Below are 24,557 nucleotides of genomic sequence, written 5' to 3' on the forward strand. Positions count from 1 at the left end.
GGTGCAAAGGCCTGGCGGCCGGAGGGGGTGAAAGGAACAGAAAGCCAGGCTGCTTGAGAGGAAATGGCCAAGGAGGGTCGAGGAGCCTTGGGAGGAAGTCTAGGGTGGGTTCTCAGTGCGCTCGGGAGTCTCTGGTGGGGGTAAGCAGTTGGGCGATGGGATCCGGTTTATGATTTCAAAAGCTCTCTCTGCCCGCCGTGCGGAAAACAGGCTGATGGAGGGGACAGGAAGGAGGCAGGAGGCCACTTAGGAGGCTGGACGGTGGGGCAAGGCAGGGGGGTGATGGTCAGGACCCCGCTTCCCACTCGCGTGGGGCCGGGCCTATATGTAGTGTCCAGAGGCGCTTCTCGGGCAGTGATACGCTTGCTCCTTCTAGAAGCCCCGGGATGAGCAGGCCAGGTGTTACCCGTTTCAGTCAGCAGGGGGTGGCCTGGGCAGGGAAGCTTCTTGCCCAGGACCACCCGCCTCCCCAGCCCATCACTGGGGGAGCAGAGGCTCGAGGCCAGGACAGGTGAGCTGGTCCTGAGCTGTCTTCACCGCCTGTCACTGAGCCCCCTCCTCGTGGATTTGAATACAAGCCTTTTGTCCTGAGCCCCCCTTGAGCATCCCCCCCTCCTTCTCTCTGAAAGAGAGAGCCAGACCGTGGAGTCGGCTAAGCGCTGTCCTCTTTGGGGACAGGCCACGGCTCCTGGGAAAGCTTTTTCCTCCACTGGTTCCCGAGGGTCTGGTCTGTCTGTCTGCTGGTCCAGACCACTCTCCGTCAGTGTCACGGGCCGGATGCGAGCCCCTGGGAGCCTGGAAGCTTCCGGCAGCAGGACAAAATGTTCTGACCCGAGTCCCTCTTGCTAGGGGAGGCAGGAAAGGCCCCCTGAGTCGCCTCCCTCCTTCAAAGCCCGCTGGCTGGGGCTGCCTCCCGGATGGAGCGGAAGCGGGTCCAGATTAGCCTCGGCTCGGTGGGGGGCGGCCCCAGGACAATAATAGCCCGGTCATCGCGCCTGAAGCCAGCTCTGCGCTTCCTTCCCTGCCTCTCTGTCCTCCCCATCAGAGGCCCCCACGGCCCCCATGTCTTCAGGGTCACTCCAGCCTTCTCAGGCCAAGAAGGCATCTCTTCCAGATGGTTTGACTGTCCCTCTTTCTGGCTGCTTCTGACAGCCTGGTCTCTCGGTGACAAGCCCTGGGGCCCCAGGGGCGCTGGAGAGGCCTCAAGGCTGGCTGCAGTGCTGGCATCTTCTCTTCCCCGCCCTCTTAGTGCCCCCAGGCCCAGACAGCCCCTGCCTTCTCCACCGAGGAAGGCAAAAGACAAGCCTTACAAAACCAGGACATCACCTGACCCCACAGTGACCCTGGAGGCGCAGTGTAGACGTGTCCTGTGGTCTTAGCCAGGGGCCAGGGCCACTTAGCAGGAAGAAGCAGAGTCTTCCAACTTTAGGGAAAAGAAAGCTGTCTTCCCTCCCAATTCTTGGACTCTGGTATTGGAAAGCCAGAGCCAGCAGCTTCCTTTGGGGGCGGGGGGCGCATGGCTGACCTCTGATGAACCCCTGCTCACTCTCTCTTTCCCGGGCCCAGACCCAACCGCCCCTGCTGGTCCCTGGAATCCGAGCAGGGCTTTGAAGGGCCTCGGGAGGACAAAACAAACCCTTTGCTGTCTCCCTGCAGCCCCCAGCGCCCCCAGCTCTGTCAGGTTCAGTGAGCTGACCACGACCTCGGTGAACGTGTCCTGGGAGGCCCCACAGTTCCCCAACGGTGTCCTGGAGGGCTACCGGCTGGTGTACGAGCCCTGCACCCCCGTGGACGGTGAGTGGGACCCTGCCAGCACCACTCCCAAGGGCTCTCTCTCGTCGGCATTGCTGGGGGCGGGGGGCACTGCACAGACTTGGATGTGATGAGCGTCTCCCCCACTTGCAAAGGGAGAACCTGGGGCCAAGAAAGGAGCATTTCTGCACCTGCATGCGGGGGCTCAGAGTTGAGCAGCACCTGGGTCTCCCACCGAAGTGAGGAGGGAAGGACGGGAGCCTGCGAGATATACAGCATCCCACGGTGGCCAGGCTGCTGTCAGGCCCAGAAAGAGGGGGAGCCCCTCGTAGCCCCTCCTGCGCCTGCCAGGATCCAGAATTTAGGGTGTCAGCCTTATTCTGGATAGGCCTTCGCCTCTCCTGCTAGGTCAGGAACTCATTTGAGAATCTGATAAAAGCCTCAGAGCCTCTCCCCAGGAAGCACAGTTTGGGGGAGTCGTTGCACCCCACTTCCTTGTGAACCCCATGTCAAGAACCTCGATGTGCAAGTTGCCTCCCGGACTCTTGTTTGTCTAGCTGTCCTTAGAGCCCCCGGCAGTCCCTGCTCCCCCAGTGGGAACCCTGCCCAGCTCCCAGGCTCCTAGGCCGCCCTAACCCTGACTGTGGATGTCACACACCTGCCAGTGCTCTGCCCACGCCTGCGTGAGTGAGCCCAGGGGGAGCCCAGAAAGCACTGCCATCTACTTGGAGAAGCGGGAAGGAGGCCAAGCTCCCGGCCACCTGGGTCCAGTTCCAGAGCCCAGGAAGACTCAGGGGTGTGGCTGGCCTGCAGGTGCCAGCCCAGTGGCCAGAGGTCACCTCCCCACTCTCACCTGTCCCCGGCTCCAGGACCTGACCAGAACAAGGGGCGGAGCCCTGGGACACCGCCCGCCGGGGCCAGCAGTTCTGGGCCAGCCAAGGGAACAATGGCCCTCAGTCTCCCCACCAGCGCCTGCCTGCCAGCACTAGTTCATTCTGCAAAGCGGCGCTGTGTCCGGGACACTGTGGGGCGGGGGTGGGCAGGGCCCCAGGAGGAGATGTGATCGATCAAGTGCAGGACCCGGGAAAGGGGCCCGTCTCTCCCTCGGACGGAAGGAGAGGGCCGAGGGCACGGGGACACGATGCCGGGGGACAGGACAGGCCCTCCTCACAGCGAGCGGCCTTTCCCAGCCTACCCGGGGGCCCCAGCCCTTGAGGGGTGGGGGCACAAGGCCTTCCCGTTCCTCTGTCCAACACGGTCTGGCCACATAGGCGATGTCATGTCCTTGCATATTCCCGTCCACTCCGCGGTGGCCCAGCCGGTGGGACCGCCAAGCCCTGGGTGTGACTGAGTCTGGCCAGAGCTGCGTCTGCACCCCCCGTTCGTGCCTCAGCCCTGGGGTCGGGTCAGCAGCAAACAGGCCTCACAAGAACCTGGCGACCCCTGCCCCTTTCCTGTTGGGAAAACCACGGCCCAGGCAGATGAGGGATTTGCTCAGAAATGTCAAGGGACAGCCACTCAGCGCTGCTGTTCTGGGTCCTGGGGCCTGTCCCCTCACCCCCCCCCCCACCTTGGGTCACCTCCTCCGCTTGAGCAGCCATTGTTCTGTTGTTTGGTATTTATTTATTCATAAGGTGGTTTGGGCATGTGCCAGCTGCCAGGTGCTCTTTTATTTAACCTCATAACGTCTAGTCCACGATGCTATGGCTACAGGCTCGTTCAGTAGAACAACAAACCAAAGCTAGGGCTTCCCCCCACCCCACACCCTGGGCCAGCACTGGGCCGTGTGACCTGTGAAGCCCCCCTCCCTGGGGTGACCACTGTGCTTGGGGGACACGGGAAAGACACCCCAACCCCTGAGGAGGCTGGTGGTCGGGAGGATTTGGGCCCATGAAGCACCGAGCACGAGCCTGAACCTCCTAAAAACCATGCAGGCCTCCCCACCGGTTACTGTGACTTGGGTGCAGTTGATGGAGGGCCTGGTGCGAGCCCCTGGCCCCTTGATGACACAAGAGGCTTGCCAGAGGTCCCGAGGCTGTCCTCGGCTGCTGGGACTGGCTGCAGGTGTGTCGCCCCGGCCCCGGGATGTCCCTGCAGAAGGTGCTCCTTGGGATTCCAGTTCAGTGGAATCGGTGAGGGGAGAAGTGAACACGGGGGGTAGAGTACATTCGGGATGCAGCGGTTCAGTGCAGCAGGGTGGGGAGGTGCTGAAGGACCCCCGTGCCTACCCATCGGATGGTCCGAGCCTCTTGTCAGGCGTCTCCGGCCGCGGAACCCTTCCTCCTGACAACCGCCTGTGGGAGCGCGTGTGTGGGAACCACAGCTGTGTGGCCCAGGGTGCCAGCCCCGGCCTGACCTCGAGGGGGTGCGGCTCCCCCCCCAACCCCGACAACGTGCCACCCCTGCAGCTGCCAGGCACCCCTGCCGTCCCCCACATGCCCCGTGCCTCCTTTGCAGGTGTCAGTAAGATCGTGACCGTGGACGTGAAGGGAAGCAGCCCCCTGTGGCTGAAGGTGAAGGACCTGGCGGAGGGGATGACCTACAGGTTCCGCATCCGAGCCAAGACCTTCACGTATGGGCCGGAGATCGAGGCCAACGTTACCACAGGCCCCGGAGAAGGTAGGGGAGCTCCGGGCGGCCGAGGGGGCTGCTGCCCACCCACCCCACCCGTGCACACACAGCGTGCAGCCCCCCAGGTCGGAAGGGGGTGCCCAGAGCTGTGCTAGACCCTGGAGATGCAGAGATGGGGAGGCAGGTGTAGTGGGGATGTCGTGGGGGGTGGGATCCAGACAGACACATGGAAACACAAGCCAGGGTTCCCAGTACCCGAAGGCGGCTCCGGCAGCGGAGAAGAGGAGGGCGGGGTGTGCGGGTGAGAGCGAAGGCGGGCCTGGGCTGTGGAGGATCACCTGCCCCGTCCGAGGGTTTCTCCAGGTGCCACATATGTCAGAGAGCAACCCCCCCCCAAACACTCAGGGTTCCGGGCCCCAGGAAATCAGAATCCCTGACCCATCGCCCTGGGAACTTGCATTTGCACAGGAGCCGCCGGAGGCTCTTTGCCCGGTGCTCTGAGCACCACTGCTTCTGGGAGGCGGGGGTGGGAGGGGGGGTCACAGGCAGGGGCCCCTGCCAGGCTGTGTCCTCCCTAGACAAAGGTGACCGAGGGAAGAAAGGAGCCAGGGAGTCAAGGCCAGGCTGTGCACTGAGCACAGGGCCTGGGGAGGGTGGGGACGGGGACCCTGGGGACCGGAGATGGAAGAGTGGCTCTGTCGCAGTTTGTGACACTTCTCAGGGTCAGCCTGGGGCTGGGCGAGTTGTTCAGGCGCCTGCTGTGGTTGAGGTTTGCTCTCCAAAGTCCTTGTCACCCAGGCAGGCTGTCTTCTCCTGAACACAGAAGCCACCAGGCTGGGCCTCTGCTCCGTCCTTCCCTGAGAAAGGACACAGCCCATCTCAAACTTTCCCTGAAATCCCTCCCCGGGCTCCTCCTCCACCTCCTCCCCAGCCTCCTCCCTGCCTCCTCTGTCTGCCTCCCCTCCCCCTGCTCCCTGTCCTGAGCTAGGCCCCTGGGGGGTGAGGATGATGGGGGGGCGGTGGCTGGAGAGGCTGCCTGACTTGCCTCTCACCTGTCGGGCAGGTGTGGCCATGCTTCCCTTTCTCTTTGTGGGCACTTTGTTTCCCCGCCTCTGGTTCGGGGCTCCTGTGGGCCGTGCAGCCTGCAGGACCAGGGGAGGAAGCTGGCGGGAAGAAGCCGCCCCCTCTGCCCTTCACCTGCCCCCAGCCCCTCCTGTGCCGCCTCTTCACCTGAGCCAACTTCCCTGGGAAACAAAAGCAGGAAGAGAGCTGGCAGGGACAAAGGGAGGCGGAGCAGGGCCGTGGGGAGAAGGCCGGAGGACAGCCTGTTCTAACCTGAGGCTTGAAGTGTCCCAGGCCTGAAGTGGGAAGGAGGGGGTGGCAGGAAGTTGGGGGGAGGCGGTGGGGGGTCCCTCTGAACCAGCGCTGAGCTGTGCCCTGCAAGTGTGGGCGAGGAAAGGACGTGCCACCACGCATCCTTGTCCTGGAAGCTTCTAGGCCGGGAGTTGCTGACTGCTGTCAGCCTTGAGTTCTGTCCTGTGCAGAATGAGAACTCGGGGGTCCTGAGAGTGCTCCCCCCACCCTCCTCGCCCCCCTCGGGCTGTATCTCACACACCCCCAGCCCCTCAGCTGCCTTTGCCCTGTGCTGTAGGCAGGATGCACGTTGGGGAAGGAAGGAAGGAAGATGAGGCTCTCTGAGGTCACGGGTCGGGACTGGACATGGGCCGGGCGGTGGGCTGCCAAGCTCTGATCCTGAGTCCCCGGCCTGCTGTCCAGCCTGCCAGCTCCGCGGGCCCTGGAGGCTCTTCAGTCTGGAGCTGGATTCCAGGCTCCCTCCCTGCAGGCGTCCACAGCACACACTCGGCACTCACTGGCCAAGCGGTCATCCCCCCCCCACCCACTCACCCGCTTGTTCCCCGGTCCCACAGTGCATAGGGAGCACCTACTCTGTGCCCAGCCCTGGGGGTGCAAGGCTCCAGGTCTAGTGAGGAACAGGCAGGTAGGAAACAGCGCACAGGGTGTGGGTTCTGGTGACAGTGAGCGAGGAGGGGCCCGGGACCCTCCATAGATGGAACTGGCTCTCACTCTTCTTACTGAGAATTCTTCTTACTGAGAATTCTCTCCTGCTTCGGCCCCTGGGGCTGGTGCCGGATGGCTGGTGACTGGATGGCTGGTGCCAGATGGCTGGTGCCTGGATGGCTGGTGCCTGGATCGCTGGTGACTGGATGGCTGGTACCTGGATGGCTGGTGCCCGGATGGCTGGTGCCAGATGGCTGGTGCCTGGATGGCTGGTGACTGGATGGCTGGTACCAGATGGCTGGTGACTGGGTGGCTGGTGCCTGGATGGCTGGTGACTGGATGGCTGGTGATTGGATGGCTGGTGCCGGATGGCTGGTGCCAGATGGCTGGTGCCTGGATGGCTGGTGACTGGATGGCTGGTACCAGATGGCTGGTGACTGGATGGCTTGTGCCGGATGGCTGGTGCCTGGATGGCTGGTACTGGGATGGCTGGTGCCTGGATGGCTGGTGATTGGATGGCTGGTGACTAGATGGCTGGTGATTGGATGGCTGGTGACTGGATGGCTGGTGATTGGATGGCTGGTGCAGGATGGCTTGTACCCGGATGACTGGTGCCGGATGGCTGGTACCCGGATGGCTTGTGCCGGATGGCTGGTGCCTGGATGGCTGATGATTGGATGGCTGGTGACTAGATGGCTGGTGCCGGATGGCTGGTGCCGGATGGCTTGTACCCGGATGACTGGTGCTGGATGGCTGGTACCCGGATGGCTGGTGCCGGATGACTGGTGCCGGATGCCTGGTACCCGGATGGCTGGTGCCAGATGACTGGTGCCGATGGCTGGTGCCAGATGACTGGTGCCGGATGGCTGGTACGTACCCGGATGGCTGGTGCCAGATGACTGGTACCGGATGGCTGGTACCCGGATCGCTGGTACCTGGATGGCTGGTGCCTGGATGACTGGTACCTGGATGCCTGGTGCCTGGATGGCTGGTACCGGATGGCTGGTGCCTGGTTGGCCACCCTGATGTACCTGCTGTGCCAGGACAGCGAGCAGCAGAGCCCTTTCTTCCTCCTCCCCTGCTCCCAGCCTCCACTCTGGCCCAGTCTGGGTGCACCTGCAGCAGGGGTGGGAGAATTTCAAGCAGGAAGTAGAGAGGCCATTGCCATCCTAGGCCAGGAGACCAGATGTCAGGGAGCCCTTCAGCCCCCCAAAACTAACTCCCCACTTATCATGAGCCCTTCCTCCACCATCATCATACCCACCCCTACTGTCCCCCTAGGTCACATCCCATCATTCCAAAAGGGCCTTACAGTTGGGGAAACTGAGGCACTGGAGGGCTATGTGAGTTGATCAAAGCCACCCCCATCTAGAGAAGTCAGGTCTCCTGGCTTTGAATATGGAACAGAGTGGGAGTGTGGGCGACCCAGAGAAGGTAGTTGGATGCAGCAGGCCCAGCTGGAGACGCACACCTAGGACCTTGGCGCTCGCAGGGTTTCTGGAGACTTGGGCCGGGCTCGGTGTGGCTGCCCAGCCCCTCCGCTGGAGCACGGGGAGACAGGCTGGGTGTCGTACCTCGTCTTGCCCACTGTGTGCCGTTCGCAGGTGCCCCCGGGCCGCCCGGAGTGCCCATCATCGTGAGGTACAGCTCCGCCATCGCCATCCACTGGTCCAGCGGAGACCCTGGCAAAGGGCCCATCACCCGCTACGTCATCGAGGCCAGGCCATCAGGTACACCCAGCCCCGGGCTGAGCGCCTCCCTCTGGAGCAGCTTCCAGGTCTTGCTTTCTCCTCCTTATGGAGTCCCTCCACCTGGTGACCTTGTGTCCTCCTGAGAAGGCGTTGTCCTACTCCAGGTGGAGCTAGAGGTGGCCCTGGGGCGAGTGGGAAATGGAGAGTTGCACCCTTAGGTCGGACACCCCCACACACACCCATTGGGGTCCCCTGGAGAGCAGCACTTAGCGCCAGGTGACGACCAGCTCAGATGGAAGATCATTCAAGAAACCAGAGGAGCAAAGTGTTGGCCCCTGCCCCCTTGGTTAAACACGGGGCCTCTCACGAGACCCCACTGACGGGCGTCCCGTCCAGAGGCCAGCAGTCCCCCCCCGGGGACCCTAGCCACCTCCTTGCAGTCCGTCTCTGCCACCTGACGATCTCAGCAGTTCCTGTTACCCTACCAACCCCTCCTGTCAGGCCTGAAATCGAATCACAAGCGCTTCCAGAGCCATCAGGAGACCAGCCAGCCAGTGCTAAGTTCCTCTGGGGGGCGGGGGGGCTGCTCCCAGGGCTCCCGCTTCACAGTGGCCGTTAACAGCTGCTCCTCCCAGCTCCCCTTGGCCACCCCACCACCAGCTCTGCCGCGCCAGCTCTCCCCGTTGCTAGGTTTCCAAATTCATCAGAGGTGCCAGAGCCGGGGAAGGGCTGGAGCCTTGTTCTTGGTAGGCCAAGGCTCTGTGATTAGCCGCTTGAAGTCCAGAAGGAACGAACAGCAAATAATAATCATAGTGGGAGGTAGTGGGGCATATCAGAAGCTAATACTTCCCACGAGGGCCCCGAAGCATCCCGGTGACAGACTTCATACCTCGGATAACTGAGCGCTAATCATCTCGATAACAGAGAGTTAACGCCGGGCTTCCAGGAAGAGCCACCACCCTGCCATTGCCCTAATCTTCCGCTAATAATCGCAGCGAGGAATAGTTATTTCATGGAGCAGCTCAGATCCAATGCGGAGCTGGAAGAGGGCTGGGGGTTGGCTCTCCCCCACACCCCAGATGGTCCCTCCCCTGCCCTCCCTCGCCGGCTGCAGAGTTGGCCAGGAGAGCACCGTGAGCTGCTCCCCACCGGGCCGTGCCTATGCTTTGCATCCGAGTTGGCCAACCCGGAGGGACGCCAGGCTGTGGAATGTTGGCTCCCGACTCCCGTCCTGCTGATTTTCCAACATTCCCTGGGAGGCCCAGTGTGGGACCTGGCGTCCTGGGGCGGGGGGCCGTGACTCGGTGCGCAAGGCCGAGGTGGGATCAAGGCAGAACCCCTGAAGGGTCGGGTCTGGGAGCGGTGCCCAAGAGCTGCGACAGAGACCAAAGGAGGCTGTGACAGGGGGGTGAGGGCAGAGGGCCAGGGGAAAGCCGTGCCTCTCCGTGGGGCTGCTGGAGAGCATCTCTCCACCTCCACGCCGCCCCCACACCCCCGGCTCTACATCCTCCTCTCCAGGAGGAGATCCGTCTTGATCTGTGCTCCCCCTGCCTCGCTGGGTAGTATCAACCAAACACGCCTGCTTTCTACGAACCCAGAACTGGCAGGTCCTGCCGAGCAGGGAGGGCCTCTCTCACTCAAGGTTTCTGGCCCGTGGAACCAGCCACGCACATTAGCCGACTCGTGAGGCTGGAGGCCAGAGCCCCAGCATGACATTCCAGCAGCTTCTGGCCTGGCCCCAGAGCCCAGCCCCACCCTTTGTTTCTGTGCAGGGCAGAGCAAGGTGGGTCACACAGCGGGCTGAGGCCCCAGCTCCTGGGAGGCAGCAGGGTCCCGGATGAGCCCACTCAGCCAACACTGAGTCAGCCGCGGACCTCAAACAGCACCGTCCTGGACACCCGGAGGGTGCTGGGTGCCAGGTGGTGGGGAGTGACAGCTCTAGGCTGGAGCACCAGCCCTGCCACTTAGGGCAGCCTGACATTGGGAGGATGGGTTCTCTCCCTCCCTCTCCCCCTCTCTCTCTCTCATCCATAACGTGAACACAGCAGTGCTTCCCTCTCCCCACGGCCACCATGGGTGTGAAACGTAAAGTAAAGCCCATAGAACCACATTGCTTGACGAGGAACAAGAGTCTCGGCTGTGTTGTCATCACCATCATCACTGTCGCCACTGTTGACTGGCATTGAAAGTGAACAAAAGACCGTTCAGGGTCATGGGAGGAGCATGGGCTGGCACCCCGATCCTCGGCTCTCAGGGCATGAAGCCAGAGCACCCAATGTTCTGAGAAGGTTGGGGAAGAAGAGTCGCCTCCAGTTGTCCCACCAGCACTTAGAGGATGCCCGTGCTGGGCGCTGGGCTGCAGAGGCGAATCAGGCTGGGTCCTTGCCCGGGAGGGATGGCACAGCCTGGTGGGGGACAGCCACAGGGTGCGTGAGGCAGATGCACAAAACAACTAAGACAGAAGATGAGGCGAAGCTCAGGACCCCACGCCTTGGTGAGGACGGCAGGATGCAGATGGGCCCCCGCGGCTACTTCCAGTTGGAGAGAACTGGGTGGGCAGGGCCAGCACCCTCGTGGTCCACAGTTCAGAGAGGACGATGGGGGTGATGGGTGCCTCCACCAGAGTTCCTGGCGTGGATGGATCCGTGACACGTGTGGTGAAGGAACCAGAATCCGTGAGCCCCTGGAAGAGGCTGGAAGCACCAAGCTGGAGCTAGGGGGTAGCCTGTGGACCCGACGGGCGGCTCTTACCAGAAGGAGCTCAGGAACGCTGCCTCGCTGAGGCTGCCAGGTGCCCTCCCCGGAGCGCGCCACAGGACGCAAGACCTAGGAGCCCAGCCACAGAGTTCTAAGATCCCTGGACTCCCTGGATCACCCCCACACTTTAGTTGGAAAATCAGCAACAAGCAGAAGGGCGCCCCATCCTTCCAAGGGCCACGCCAGTCCCAGTGGCCCTGCATGGAGCCTCTGGCTGGGGGCCCGAGGTGGATGCTGCGGGGCCCCGGCAGGTGCTTGCACTTCTCTCGTGGGGAGCAACATGCCCGCTGCTCCTTTTGAATGAGGTGGACATGAATTCAGTCCCAAAAGGGTCAGACCCAGAGAGCCACGGACAAAAGGGCAGGCCTGAAAGGATGGGGGTGGTTGGGGACAATGTGGGTGGAGAACAGATGGGGGACCCCTCCAGGCTTGTCTGGGCGCTTTATCCCCGGCTTCCTGCTCCTCAGCAAGGAGGCAGCTGAGGATGGGCCCCCATCGGTCCGCACCCTCACAGGCGAGGCCAGCCCCTCCTGTGGCTATTTTTTAAAAAGGGGTCTCCTCTTTGTCTGATCCCACTACTATATATATTTTGAATAGGAAGGGGGGAGTCAGAAAAAGAGGGGCCCAGTTAAGGAAAGGAGGATATACCCGTGTGATAGAATCGTAGGCAACCACGTAAAGTCACGTTGACCGGCACTTTTAATGATGTGAAAACAGGTGATTTGAGGTCTTCTACACAGGTACCAGAATGCTGAGTCTCCTGTGGGCGGTGGCGTTGGGTTGGCGGGTATCGTGTTTTCTACATACTACACGTCTTTAAATATTTTACAGATATTTTAATAAAGGGAACCAAAGGGTCGGAGACTCCAAAAGGCCATCTTTTGAAAAATACCTGCAGAGATTCAGCATTGACTGGGCAGTCCAGACAGGCCCTGCTCTCCGGGGGCAGCAGGTGGGGTAGGAGGGGGCTCCCTCTCACGGGGTGTCTCCCTCTCGACACTCTTGCAGACGAGGGGCTATGGGACATCCTCATCAAAGACATCCCCAAGGAGGTGACCTCCTACACATTCAGCATGGACATCCTGAAGCCAGGCGTGAGCTACGACTTCCGAGTCATCGCCGTCAACGACTATGGCTTCGGCACCCCCAGCAGCCCCTCCCAGTCTGTGCCAGGTACTGCCCATGCACCAGAAGACGCGTTGGCATGGAGACATGTCCTGTCCTCTCAATTCTCCAAGCAGTGAGCCCTGGACCAGGGCCTGGGTCAGCTTTGAGCTCCGGAAGCAGCTGGTGGCTGTGTGTCTCTGGGGTTCCTTTGCAAGGATTCCAGAAGCCCTGGGGAGGGGGCTCAGTGGGGCTTGTGGACACATCCCTGGGCCCAAGATGAGAGCTTCTGTGAGCTCATCACCCGAGAGAATTCACTCAGGCCATAAACTGCATGTTTCTATGGAAACCAACCCCAAAACAGATGCAGTGGCCTGTGGAGCATTGTCTGGGGCTGAGAGGCATAGGACTGCCACCCCTCCCCTTCTTCCTCTCATGCTTCCCGTCCAGCGCGTCTTGGAGGACTCACCGAGGACTCCAGTGCCGAAACCCATGACCTCAAATCCAATCACTCGCCCAACTTTTCATACCAAGGCCCCTTCCCTCAAAGCAGAAACATAGCTCAGAATGGTAACCCAGTGGGTGAGGCTCAGAAACCTGGCGGCCTCCCTCCTCCCACATACGATCTCCCTTGTCCAGATTGATAGAACCAGGGCACGGGGAATAGAAGAGCCAGCTCCTCATTAGGCAGCCCCCTGGATTAGTAGTGGTTTGTGCACAAAGCGTGGTACTGAGGGCTTTGAAGGAAGGAGAGCCCTGGCTGGAGGGAGCATTCTGAAGCCCCACACATGTCCCCCCTCCCTGTTCCCCTCATTTTCTGCTGCCACAGAAAGACTGAGTCCAGTCCCTGGGGAGAAAGTCTCCCAGGCCTACCACACACCAGAAAGGTACTCCCCAAAACGAATGTGGGCCTGCCTGTCAAGGTAGCCCCTAGACCATGGGTGGCAAGAGGAGGGGGAGGTAAAAAAGGAAAATCAGCATGCACACTACTGCTTCTCCGTCCTGTGTCTTTGGCAGACATCACTAATCAACCCCCACACTCTTTGCTGGCGAGTCCAGATGCAGCCTCAGAACTCAAAGCAGCCCTCCAGGCATCCCTTTACCAATGGATGAGAGCTGGCCCTTGGGCTAAAACTGTCCCTGCTGACCTTGTCTTAGGGTCTACCTCATTGCAATGGGGCACAGACTGTGCATGCCATAAACTGAGCAGGTGGTAGGGTCCCAGCTGGAGCGGGAGGCTTAGAGGTAGGAGGCACCTGACACCCCTGCCCCCATTCATGTTCCAGCCCAGAAAGCCAACCCTTTCTACGAGGAGTGGTGGTTCTTGGTGGTCATTGCCCTCGTTGGCCTCATCTTCATCCTGCTTCTGGTCTTTGTGCTCATCATCCGAGGCCAGAGCAAGAAGTATGCCAAGAAGACGGACTCTGGTGAGCTGGCACCAAGCCCTGCTGGCTGGATGGGATGCTCCTGGGTCCGCCTCCCTTTCGGCAAGGTTGGGGCTGGGGGTTCTCTCCTAGGAATGCACCTGCTCTGCTAGGTGGGGGGGGGGCAGTCTGGGGCCCCTATGTACGATCTCCATCTCCCGTTTGGTCTCACCTCTAACAAGAGAAAGAGAGAGCATCCCGGCCAGGTGGGAGAGGGGAGGCCAGCAGTCTAAAGGGATGGCACAGCTGACCGGATGCGGTCTCCCCCCACCTCCCCCCTGCCAGGGAACAGTGCCAAGTCTGGTGCCCTTGGCCACGGGGAGATGATGAGCTTGGATGAAAGCAGTTTCCCTGCCCTGGAACTCAACAACCGGAGGCTCTCGGTCAAGAATTCCTTCTGCCGGAAGAACGGCCTGTACACCAGGTAGAGGGCTCTGGGCATGGCGGGGCAGGGGGGATGGAGTTTGGGGGGCCAGCAGTGCCCGGGGGTGAGGAGGACTCTTGGGAGGTCCACAGAGCAGGCAGTGTCCACGTGGTCTCACTGTCCCAAAATGGCTTTCGAGCTCAGGGCCTGGGATGGCCCATGGGGCCCAAGCAGCACAACCAGGGTGTGGAGGCCACAGCCCTGTGTGAGAGCGCAGTAGGGAGAAAAGGCACAGGAAGTAGGGACCTGCCAGGGACAGCAAAATGCAAAGGACGTGTGCAATTTTCCCACCCAAACCTGCCACTGTTTGGAGCCAGCTGCTCCGAGGAGCAGGGGGGAAGCTGTGAGAGCCGCTTGCCCCAGCAATGGGGCAGGCCCAGCAGAGGTAGGCCAGACAGACACACCTGAGGGGCAGGTGCCCGGAGTCCCCCCGTTATTGCTTATGCCTTACCTGTCTCCTCTCAGTTCTGGAAGGGGTGTTCAGAGCGTGGATACCCTCTCCCCTGGGTCCTGACTCCTACCTCTTATGGAACAGTTTATTCCTACTCGCCCCACAAGTCCATGCTGCCAGCACCGTCCTCATCCTCGGAGGGCAGCGTCTGCAAACAGCCAGCCAGGAGAGGTCCCGGCGGGCGGTGCACCGCGCCCCTGTGTCCTCCTGACTTGTCTCCAGCCCTAGGTCCGCGTCCCCCACCCCAGCCCCACTCCCTGTGGCAGGCTGGGCTGCCCGTGTCCGAGGGCCAGGGCAGCTGCTGGGGCCCACCTGCCAGGGCTCACCTGATGTGACCTGGCAGTCTTATGCTCCAGGGAGCTCAGGAGGGATGGAGGGGGCCGCCACCCAGCAGCGCCCGTCCGCTCGGCCTCAGCCCTATTAACATTCCCGGTTCATCGGAGGGGCACGCTGGTCGGGCGCAGCTCACAAAGCTCCCCTCTGTCTCGTCCTGGAGGGAAGAGGCGATGTGTGTGTTCATCAGGAGGACAGAGGGAGGGGCGCGCAGGCCGGCAGGCCCTGCTCTCATCCCCCGCCAGATCCAGCTTTCCAAAGAAAGAGCCGTTTGAGGCCGAGGCGGTGGGCCCAGCAGGTCCACTGCAGCCCCGCCAGGCTGGCTCCGGGACCCTGCCACACGGAACAACGGGGCGTTTCACGGATGGCCCGGCCTCGCCTGCCTCTCACGCCCCCAGAGTACACACACCACGGCCCCCGTGTGTCCTCTACCCTGCTGTGTATACAGAGATCCTGTTTGCACCAAACCAGCCCCGGGCTCTGGGAGTCCGACCCAGCCCTGGCCACACCGTCAGCTCCTCACTCACCCTGCTGGTGGCCAAGACAGCTCGAGCCTGACACCCCATTTCCACCCCCTTCCCCCTGCCCAGCATCACGCATTTGCCCGTCTTGTCTACACGAAGCCGCTGCCACTATTGTTACGGTTTTATTTTTAAGTGGTTAAGGATGCGGCTCTGTCCTTTGGAATCGAATCAGTGCAGATGTAGTACAAGAGGTTGGAGGGGGTGGGGAGGTTGCTTGGGACACGCTCCCAGGCCGTGGGATCGTTCTCAGAGCAGCGTTTCTGTAGCCAAGCACGGCCGGCCCCGGTGGGGGTGGCTGGCGTTCAGCACCACGGTTCCAGGACACCTTCCTCGAGCAGGCTGGGCAGACCTCGGGGCGCCGGGCCCTGGGCAGTGCCTCCCTTGAGCCCTGTCCCGAGGAATCCCAAACAGGACAGGGTCGTGAAAGACCCCAGCCACCCGCCTGGTGTCCCCAGGAGCCTGCCCAGCCCACTACCCTCACCCTCAGCTCGGGTGGTTCTGGAAAGCACAGCCTGGCCTCCAGCCTCTGGGCACCCACGGCAGGCGGAGTGCCGAGGGGCCCCGTCCTGCGTGTTCGTTCGTGCAGGTGACACAGAGCCAAGTCTCTAACTCAGTGCAAAATGCACTTTGTCCAAGGCTGATTTTCAAAGGTTGGGCAGGACTCCACGCCCAGATTCATTTCTGGTCTCTGAGCAGATCTGAAGGGAGGAGGCAGCGGTTTCCCTTTTACTCTTAATGCTTTACGTTAACCCTCTAATGCTCCCTGGGTGAGTTCAGGAATGACAAGGGGGAGGACGGTTTTGTCTGCAGCGCAGGCATGAAGGCCTCACCTGGGATTGTGACTCGGAGGTCTCGGGGGGCGCAGAAAGGCTTTCTAACATTCCCCGCCAAGGGATCCCAGTCCCCGAGGCCTTGAAACCATGAATGGAGAGTCCAGTGGGAAGGGAGGGAGTGTCTCCCTGCCCCTCATTTCCCTGGTGCTGGTTCGGGAGGTTGGTCCAGCAGAGCCTATTGCACCCCAGGGAGGAGGGACATAGGACGGAGGCATCAAGGACCAGGCCGGCCACTCTGGATGAGGCCGCCTCTCAGCCTCCTCACCCCTGCACCCTCTAGGTCCCCTCCCCGGCCCAGCCCCGGCAGCCTCCACTACTCCGACGAAGACGTCACCAAGTACAATGACCTCATCCCGGCAGAGAGCAGCAGCCTGACCGAGAAGCCCTCAGAAATCTCCGACTCTCAGGTGAGGGGCAGGAGGGCCAGGTGCCCTGGAGTGGGAGTGGTGGGCTGTCACCTGGGCTTCCTCATCTCCTGGCCTTTATGGGGCTGCAGAGACTAAGGGGCCCCAGGAAACTATCTGGGAGTCAAATATGGACCTGCTGTCCCGTGCTAAGCTCTGCTCAGAGTTTGCTCCAGGGCCAATGGGGACCCTGTAACCTTGACCAGATAAGACCCCCCGGGCAACACCTCTAGAGTGTCCAGAGTCTCCTCACCTGCTCTGGCCTGCAGGGGAGCTCATGAAGGCCAAGAGAAGGAGCCCTACGTTGCCAGGGCTGACCTTCGCTGGTTCGGGTCAGAAACTGAGGGTGATAAGTCCCGGAGCCCCGAGAATGGGGAGCGGTGCAGCCTAGTGAGGCCCTAAGCTTTGGAGGCTCAGGCCTCAGTTTGCATCGTGGCTCTGTTGCCTGTGGAGCAGAGCATCCTGGATGGGGTAGGCAACCTCTTTGAGCCTGGTTCTCCATCTGCAGAATAGGCGAGGACACTAACAGGCTGTGTCTCGGGGCTGTGGGATTGCTGAGAGGGGGCACAGAGAAGCTTAGCCAGCACGCACAGCCGCTGTCCAATAAATGTCAGGGTTTATATTAAGAAGGAGATGGTGCCTCTGGGAGACACGGAGCTTTAGAGAGGCTGCCATTAGGTGGGCCACATAGGGACACTGTTCCAGATCGTGGGGACGGGCGGGGGGGCAGGTTGAGTGCATTCCAATGAAGTCATGTCGTGGCCTCCCACCCAGCCCTCTTGGCCCTGGCCAAGCCTGGTGGTTGCCCAGGAAGGGACGGAGAAAGGCCACGGCATCCCACGCTCTAGACCTTTCTGCCCCCGGTCCTGGGAGAGGACAGGAACGAAGGGGTGCCAGCAGGGAACGAGGCCATCCGCCGAGCAGGAGGTGCCAGGGCACCCAGGATCCGGTCACGGGCCCAGTAGACCCGGGGCCTCTGGCTCACTACTGTTTTGTTCAGCTCCAGGGTTACTGATGGGCTTGGCGGAGCCCACAGGGCTGGAGCTAACACCCCAGCTCACACAGAGCTGGCAGGGACAGAGACCCCAACTTAGCCTGGCTAACTCAGGAACTCACATGATTCCGGTTGTGGCGTCGTGTTATAAGGATTTAACTCTTTGCGGCCATATACAACCTGGGACCTCCCAGGCCATGCTTCGCTGAAGCATGGTTTTCCTTTCTTTCTCCCTAAACGTGGCCATGAGCATGTCGGTTCTAGGCACTCAAGGGAAAATTCCCCCAAAAAAGTAAAGGGACTCCCTCTGCCCAAGAGGCCGTGACAAAGGGCTCCTTAGGCCACGCTCCGGTCTATGGAGACCAAAGGGGCTCCCCGTGCTGCTCTGACCCGACTCCTTCAACCTTCCGCAGAGGGCCTTACTCCCGCACACTCTTTGGCTGGCACTGACCTTACAGGGAGTGAGCCCTCTGAGTGCGGAAGATACCGCCCGGATGCCTTCCCATGGCCCGTGGCCATCTCTCCCGGAGTCAGGAGAAACCTCCTCCAGGACGTGGCGCTGGCCTGAGGCCATGCCAGGACCCCCAGCCTTGAAGAAGTCACTGAGAGAAGCACCGTCATCCTAAGGCCACCCTACTCCAGGGTCCTTGGAATCCCCCGCTTCCCCCTGGTGCCTTTTGTTCAAAACCAGCCCATCACTTTGAATACGGTTTCCATAGCAATCTGGAACCAGTCACCTACGGGAAGCACATGGCCCGGAGAGGGAGGCCTCCTGGTTCCAGAAGCCTCATCACAGCAGAAGGCCCACGTCCCCCTTCACGGGGAGCAGTGGACCCCAGCCCAGGCCTCGAGCTCCGCCTGTGGACCTTGGGATGGCTTGGGGTCTGATTTGGAGCTCGGTTGGGTTTATCTATGTCAAGCTGAATTCCATGAAGACAGACACTTCGATAGTCTGTCCCCTCCCCGGTGTCCGTCTTGGCAAGGGGTACGTGGCATGCTGCACACTGTCGTGAAAGCATAGGAGGGTCACTGGAGAAGCTGGTCAAGACCAAAGCAGATTGGCAGGACAGAGGAACAGGTTCAGGGTTGTCACACCATTCCTTTGGGACCAAGGCCAGAACGCACACGTTCGGAGAGGCGTGGCCCTTCAAAGTGACTCTGGTGACAACGGTCACACGCCCTGCCCTCACCCTCCCACGTGCCTCACCACTTCCTAGTCAGACCCCGCACACAGGCCCTTCTGACACAGAGCCCAGCTTGGCGCCTCGGCCCTACCCTGCCCCAAAGCCGGTGACGTCACCCTCACGGCAGACCTTTCTGGAAAGGCCTTCAGAGCTAGCCGATGAGACACTTGAAAACAAGTGACTGTGGGTTTCCTTTAAAGAAACACAAAAAAAACAAAGCTTGAGCTCATCTTCAAAGGATTAAGACATGCGCACTCGGAGGAAAGTTCCAGAGGCATTGAGGCTGTCCCCCAAGAGAGGTGCCCTAGCAGCTTCGCAGAGCGGATCACTCGGGTGATCATCCAGCCCCATCACAGGGTGGCTTTGAACAGGGAAACAGTCATTTGAAAGCAGCAGTGCATGGTCGTGGCTGGTGTTCAGCCCCGGGCTTGAATCCCGGCTCCGTTCCTCCCTGACTCCGGGATGGGGCGGGGGTCCTTCGCAGCCCACACCCACACAGCACGGCGGCACCCTATCCAAGGGACCGTTACAAGGGGCGCATGCCGGGGGATGGAGTCAGGCTCGTCACGGGGGCCCTGGACAAGGCAGTCAGGATCCTTTGGGTCTGTTTGCGTTGAAATTGTTCTTGAAAACCAGGCAGTTGGCTTTGGGGCCGCTGCAGGTCGTCTAGGATCCCGGAGGCCATTGCCAGAGCACTGGCATCTTCAGAGGTACACGGCTCAGGAAGCCCTGAGAGGGCCCAGCCACCTCGCTCACGGCCCCCACCACGCCCCAGGCCCAGGGCACCAGCATGCTGTGCTGGTGCTAAGCGTACCTTTAGGTAAGAGGTCAAATTGCTTCCATACCTGCTGGGAGAGAGCCACCATCCTGAGCCCCCAAGGGTCACCGACAGGACCCCAATCACAGACTGCTCTGTGATTTCACCATGACAAGACCCGACCCCACTTGCCTGTTATGCCTCTAGGGTCAGATCAAACTCTGTGCCTTGACAGCTAAGGGGGCCTGATGTCAGCATCTGCCCAGGGCAGGGAGGGTGACCCTGGTGGGTGCAGTGGGGGGCGGCAGGGGAGCCGCACAGCCTGACTTCTCCTCCACCCTCATCCCTTGAGTGTGGACTCCAGGGACGGAGAGGTGATGGAGACGTGACCCTGCCTCCAGGGAGCTCCGGGTGGGCTGGAGGGGACAGGCCCGGAGGCGGAGCGGCTGGTCTCCCTCGGATGCCCTTGTTGAAAACACAAATAAGCAGATGCTATTACTACTGACCGGCCCCGTGAGAAGCAGCGCAGCTACGCGCCAGCGTCTGGTATGAAGAGCATCTGCCACGGTGACTTGCAGTTTGGGGGCTTATGGTGGATGCTCCGCGGTCCTCCTGCACGGGGTGGCCTCTGCAGGGACCTGTCCCCCCGGGGTCAGCAGCCACGCAGGCGGCGGGTGGGGGGGTGGGCCTGCATTTCAGCCGCTCTGGAGAAGGATGGCTTGACCTTTGGAAGTCCCCCTCCCCCTAGGTCCTCTGGGAGTGAATCCCACGTCTGCCTGCCTGGTTTCGATTCCAAGTCAGACCACCCAAAACCGACTCTCCAAAAACTGGCAGAGATTTGCCCAGCCCTTTTCCTGCGATACGGTAATCGACGGAAGTCCACGTTGCTTATAAACAAACCCACATGATAAGATGTGAGAAAGGCCGTAGCGGGGCTGTGGGAAGATGCGGGGCGGGCCTGGGGAGGGGCTGTCGCCCCAGGGGTGCGAGGGGTGCGGGTTGGAGGGGGCTCCAGGCCGGGGGACACACAAAGGCTGAGGTTTGAAGAGCCCATGGGCTCGTTGGATGCAACTTCTGAAAGCGAAGTCTGGCTGCGTTCCAACGGCATTTTCAAAGTAAGAGCCCAAGTATGGGAGAGGAATTGCCTGGCACACAAGTTAAGTCTCAATGGAAAAGGAATTTCCAGCCAATGGCACGCCTCTTCTAATAAATATTCAGTCTTTGTGATGTCCTGGGCGGCCCTGGGAAACTCACTGTGATGAAGTGAAGCCTGTAAGAAAATACACGGGGCGAATTACGTCGTCTCGGGCACCCGGTCGTCAGGGTGAACGTTTACGGAGGCCTTACTGGCGGCCAGGAATGACCCCAAGGATTGTTCAAGAATGGCAGCCCTTGACCCTCAGGGTGCTGTGCAAAGCCTGGTGGGGTTATCTATATTACAGGGGGGCACGGGGCCTCTGGATGACAAGGCCCAGGGTGCAGGGTGGGCCACCGAGGCCCCCTGCACACCTGCTGTGTGCCATGCTCGTTGGGTTGGGCCCTGGGTGACACCGTGGTGGTTTTGTCCTCCCTGGAACCTCTTCCCTCCTTTCTCGGTGCATTTATTCAACAACTACTTTCTCTGCACCCGCTCAACAGTACCAGGCGCTGTGTGTGTGTACACGTGGCAGCTCCAGGAGTGAGCAGGACGGACCCTCTGAAGGCTGCGTTGTGGTGTGTTGCGATCCATTGGGGGAAACCACATGTTTCAAATAACCACATGTTTTCATTTCTCATTAAAATTTTACGGCACCACAGTATCTAACTTCAGGAGGAAAATGGAGAGCAAAAGGCTTCCTGTTTCTCGTGGTGCAGGGACGGAAAGCCCCGTAAGTCGTCTGTGGGGAGGGAGGGGAGTCACAGAGGGCTGCCTGGAGGAGGTGGCATTTCAGCTGGGCCTCGGAGCGTGAACAGACTGGGTCGTGCCTAGAAGCAGGGAGCAGTGCGGGTTTATAGGGTTGTGTTTGGCTGAATGGTTCCGTCATCCCCTCCTTCTGAGTGTCCGAGTGTCTGGCCTTTGACCAGTGATTGCCTCTTGTCCGTTAAGTTGCGTCGCGAGTCTAAGAGAGTCACTGAGGCCCATCTCCTGCTGCTTCTCATTTAGAATCTAACCGTCCCACCATGCAAGTAGCAGGACCCCGGGTTCACAGACAGGTGACACTGAGGCTCAGAGACGTCAAGCAGCGTGCCCTCCATCATAGAGCTCAGAAGTGCAGGCAGCGGGAATTCAAATCTGGGGCTGGCTGGCTCCCAGGGCCTCACCCAGATGCCCGGCACAGAAGGGAGACTGAGGGAGCGAGGCCTCCACTGACCCCGATGCCCCCGCCCATCCCAGTGACCTCCCTCCCATGAGGCCCCCAAACAGGAGCATGTCCGAAGGTGGTGGGGAGAACCCAGGTGACCTCGTGTCCCAGTGTCAGCTTTCAAGGGACATTTCCCGGGAGAAGATTTCGAGCTGTTTTAGTACAAGAAGCCCAGATCCCTAACAGAATTGTGCCTAAAGGGGGCTTCCAGGGAGGGAGACACTCAGCACCCCCCCCCAATCTCTGATGCCCAGGAGAGGCCCACTGGCTCAGGGGAAGGGCGCCCCTCTCCGCCTAGACCCACACGGAGGGCCCCTGGGCTGCAGATGACGGAGGGGCCCCAGCTTCCACAGGAGCCCATACAGGGGACCCCGTGTCCTCTGGGGCGACACATTCCTTCTGCCAGACTTCAACGAGAGGAGGGCACCCTGCCCGGGCCCCGGGGTCCCCCGCCCACGGCCTCCTGAGTCTGCTGTGGGAGTCCCTGCGCAGAAGGCTCTCCTTTGCTCCCTCCCTTTTGTTGTGGGCTCCAGTCGGGGTCCTCCCTCCCGCTGGCCCCCCTCGCCCGCCACTCCCCTCCCCAGGCCCAGTAATTGCTGAGTGAGTGGCTTTGAGGAGCTGTTAAGAGGCCCCGGAGCTGGAGCAGTCGCCTGATTGCCTGGCGGCCTGGCGGGACTGCCCGTGAAAGGTCCCCTTTGTGCTGGGCCGGTTACTGGGAAGCTGCATTCAATTACCGAGGCCCGCGTGAGAGTTGAAAGCCGGAATGGGCGCCCCGGGTCCCCCCTCGCCGGCTTTCTTCCCTTCTCACCCCACCCCCATGCAGAAAAGAAACAGATGTTCCAGGAGGTGGTGCAGGCGGGAGAGCGGGGTCGCAGAGGCAGAGACCCCCTCCCTCCGCCTGCTCGGGAGGGCTGGGGGCTGGGCCGGCCCACCTCGAACCCCCTGCTCCTCCTGCCTCCGTGGGCTCCTGGCTCTTGCTTCCACGGCTTTTCCGTACCTGTCAGGCGTCTGGCACACATAGGTGCTCCACAGTGGGGAGCCATCAGCCGGTGATGATGTGCATGAAAGGGCTCTGGGGTCTGGGCCCTGGGAGGGCCAGAGAAGCCCATCCCCACTCGAGCGATGCTTTACTTTGAGGGGGCAGGAGCGGAACATTCTTCCCCTTTCCCAGCCGCCTGAACACGGAGTCATCCTCCGTGACTCCTGCTCCTTTCGATCCCTCCTGAGGCGCTTCTGAGCCTTTTTCACTCTGTGAACTACAGACAGACATCTACCCATTTTCCTGACAAGGATACTGAGGCTGGGAGAGACCAAGGGAGGGATCCAAACTTGGCTAGCAAGGGACCGAGTCGGGACTTGGCCATGGCACAGCCACCTCCTAGGTGCTCATTCAGTCTGGGATGGGGGCTTCAGTGACAGGGACTCCCTTGTGGGGCTAGCTAAGTTCTGGAACCCCTAGTAAGGACGCTAGCAGCTCTTCAGGCTGGTTGGTGGGGGCCCTCCTGGAAAGATCTGACCCATGGGCAGAACTGTGGGGTGGCCGTCTCCCAAGCCCACACTTACAGCCCCTCGCTGCTCCCGGATCAGGGCCCCCTCTCCGCCCCCTGCCCCGTGGATGGCATCCACCGCAGCTTGCTCACACCTCTCCTGCCTCTGGGCCGGCCAGCCCGCAGCCCCAGGCCTCAGGTGCCCAGCCCTCAGGTGCTCAGCCCTCAGCCCCCTGCCCACTCTTGGCATATGGAGCCCCTGTCTGTAGGGCCCCTTTGTTCCCTCCTGGGCCGGCAGCTGGGCAGCAGGCAAAGAAAGGGGCTCGTGTTGTACTTCTCCACGTCATGGGGCCAGCGAGGGACTTTCCATTGTCTCTGGCAGCCAGTTCTGCCGCCAAGAGGACCGAGGTCCTGGGAGGGTGTGCAGGGTGGTGGTAAGGACTGTTGAGGGGTGATTTGGAGGCGGGGAGGGGCCAGACAACAGCAATTTGCAGATTGAGGAGGGAGTGTGTCATCCCCTCTGGGAGGGGAGTCCGGCTCTCATCCCGGTCTTGTGACCTCCAGGCAGGAGCCAGGGGGTCATCCAGAGCATGTGTGGGCTTTGGGAAAATCAGGCGGATGGCTGTCCCCCAGCTCCGGGGCCGACCCTCACCCTGTCTGCACCGCGTTCTCGGTACTCCCGGAGCAGTGGCAGCCACAAGGCCACGGTGTGATGGTCAGCCACAGTGTCCTGCTGCCCCGGCTGGCGTGGCTGTAGTTCTATCTGTCATAGATCTTTCCCGTGAGGCGCCAGATGCCATACGGGACTTCAGGACTTCGGGTTGCTGGGGGGCCAGCGTACCTCGCACTCCCCAGAGCTCAGACCCCTCACCGCCGGGTCAGCCGCTCTCCGCTGGCTGTACTGGTCAAGCAGCACGCAGCTAACCACCCCCAGACTCGTGTGCACTGGGTGCACTGGGTGCACTGGGTTTTCTTGCTGCAGTGGGTTTGATCAAATGATACGAGGGCCAGGACGCGGGGGCGGCAACCCGAGTGGGGCCTTCCCAGCTGCATTTCACGGCGAGTGTCCCGTTGGCTCAAATCAGAGCACGTCTCTTCCAGAGAGTTCTAAAGCTGCTCCCATCTGTCCTCTTCTTCGTTCTCAAAACACTGCTGGGAGCGGGGGGAGGAGGGGGCACGATATTTTTAGCTCCACGATTCAGATGCGAACCAAGGAGAGCAGAGGTTTTACTTCTGCAGCCCAGCCTGACTCTTGCCTCCTGCCGATTCCCCACCCCACCCCCTCCCTAGGCCAGCGAGAAGTATCCACAGTTTTAAGGATAAGCTCACATTTTGCGTTTATGAGAAAAAGCTCCAGGGTCGTCAATCGTGTGACGTTGAGAACTCCTGTTGATATTTCTCCCATGCTCGATTGATAACCGAGTGTCGCTTTTATCCTGGATGGCGCGTGGGCGGGCACCCGCGTCCCCTGGGCGCCAGGAGCCTCTGCAGGTCCGGCCCTGGCTT

General features: G+C 61.1%; 1 protein-coding gene across 1 annotated transcript in view; it reads left to right on the forward strand.

Moving 5' to 3' along the window:
* Positions 1-24,557, forward strand: part of SDK2 (sidekick cell adhesion molecule 2) — a 259,178-nt gene that overhangs the window by 229,430 nt on the left and 5,191 nt on the right. The window contains exons 38-44 of the mRNA XM_025999673.2: positions 1,657-1,794; positions 4,210-4,371; positions 7,947-8,072; positions 11,799-11,963; positions 13,181-13,321; positions 13,604-13,742; positions 16,164-16,290. Of these exons, the coding sequence (XP_025855458.1) occupies positions 1,657-1,794; positions 4,210-4,371; positions 7,947-8,072; positions 11,799-11,963; positions 13,181-13,321; positions 13,604-13,742; positions 16,164-16,290 (998 nt within the window). The remainder of the gene's footprint in view (positions 1-1,656; positions 1,795-4,209; positions 4,372-7,946; positions 8,073-11,798; positions 11,964-13,180; positions 13,322-13,603; positions 13,743-16,163; positions 16,291-24,557) is intronic.

This window comes from Vulpes vulpes, chromosome 2 (assembly GCF_048418805.1).
Source record: "Vulpes vulpes isolate BD-2025 chromosome 2, VulVul3, whole genome shotgun sequence".
NCBI classification, from domain to species: Eukaryota; Metazoa; Chordata; class Mammalia; order Carnivora; family Canidae; genus Vulpes; species Vulpes vulpes.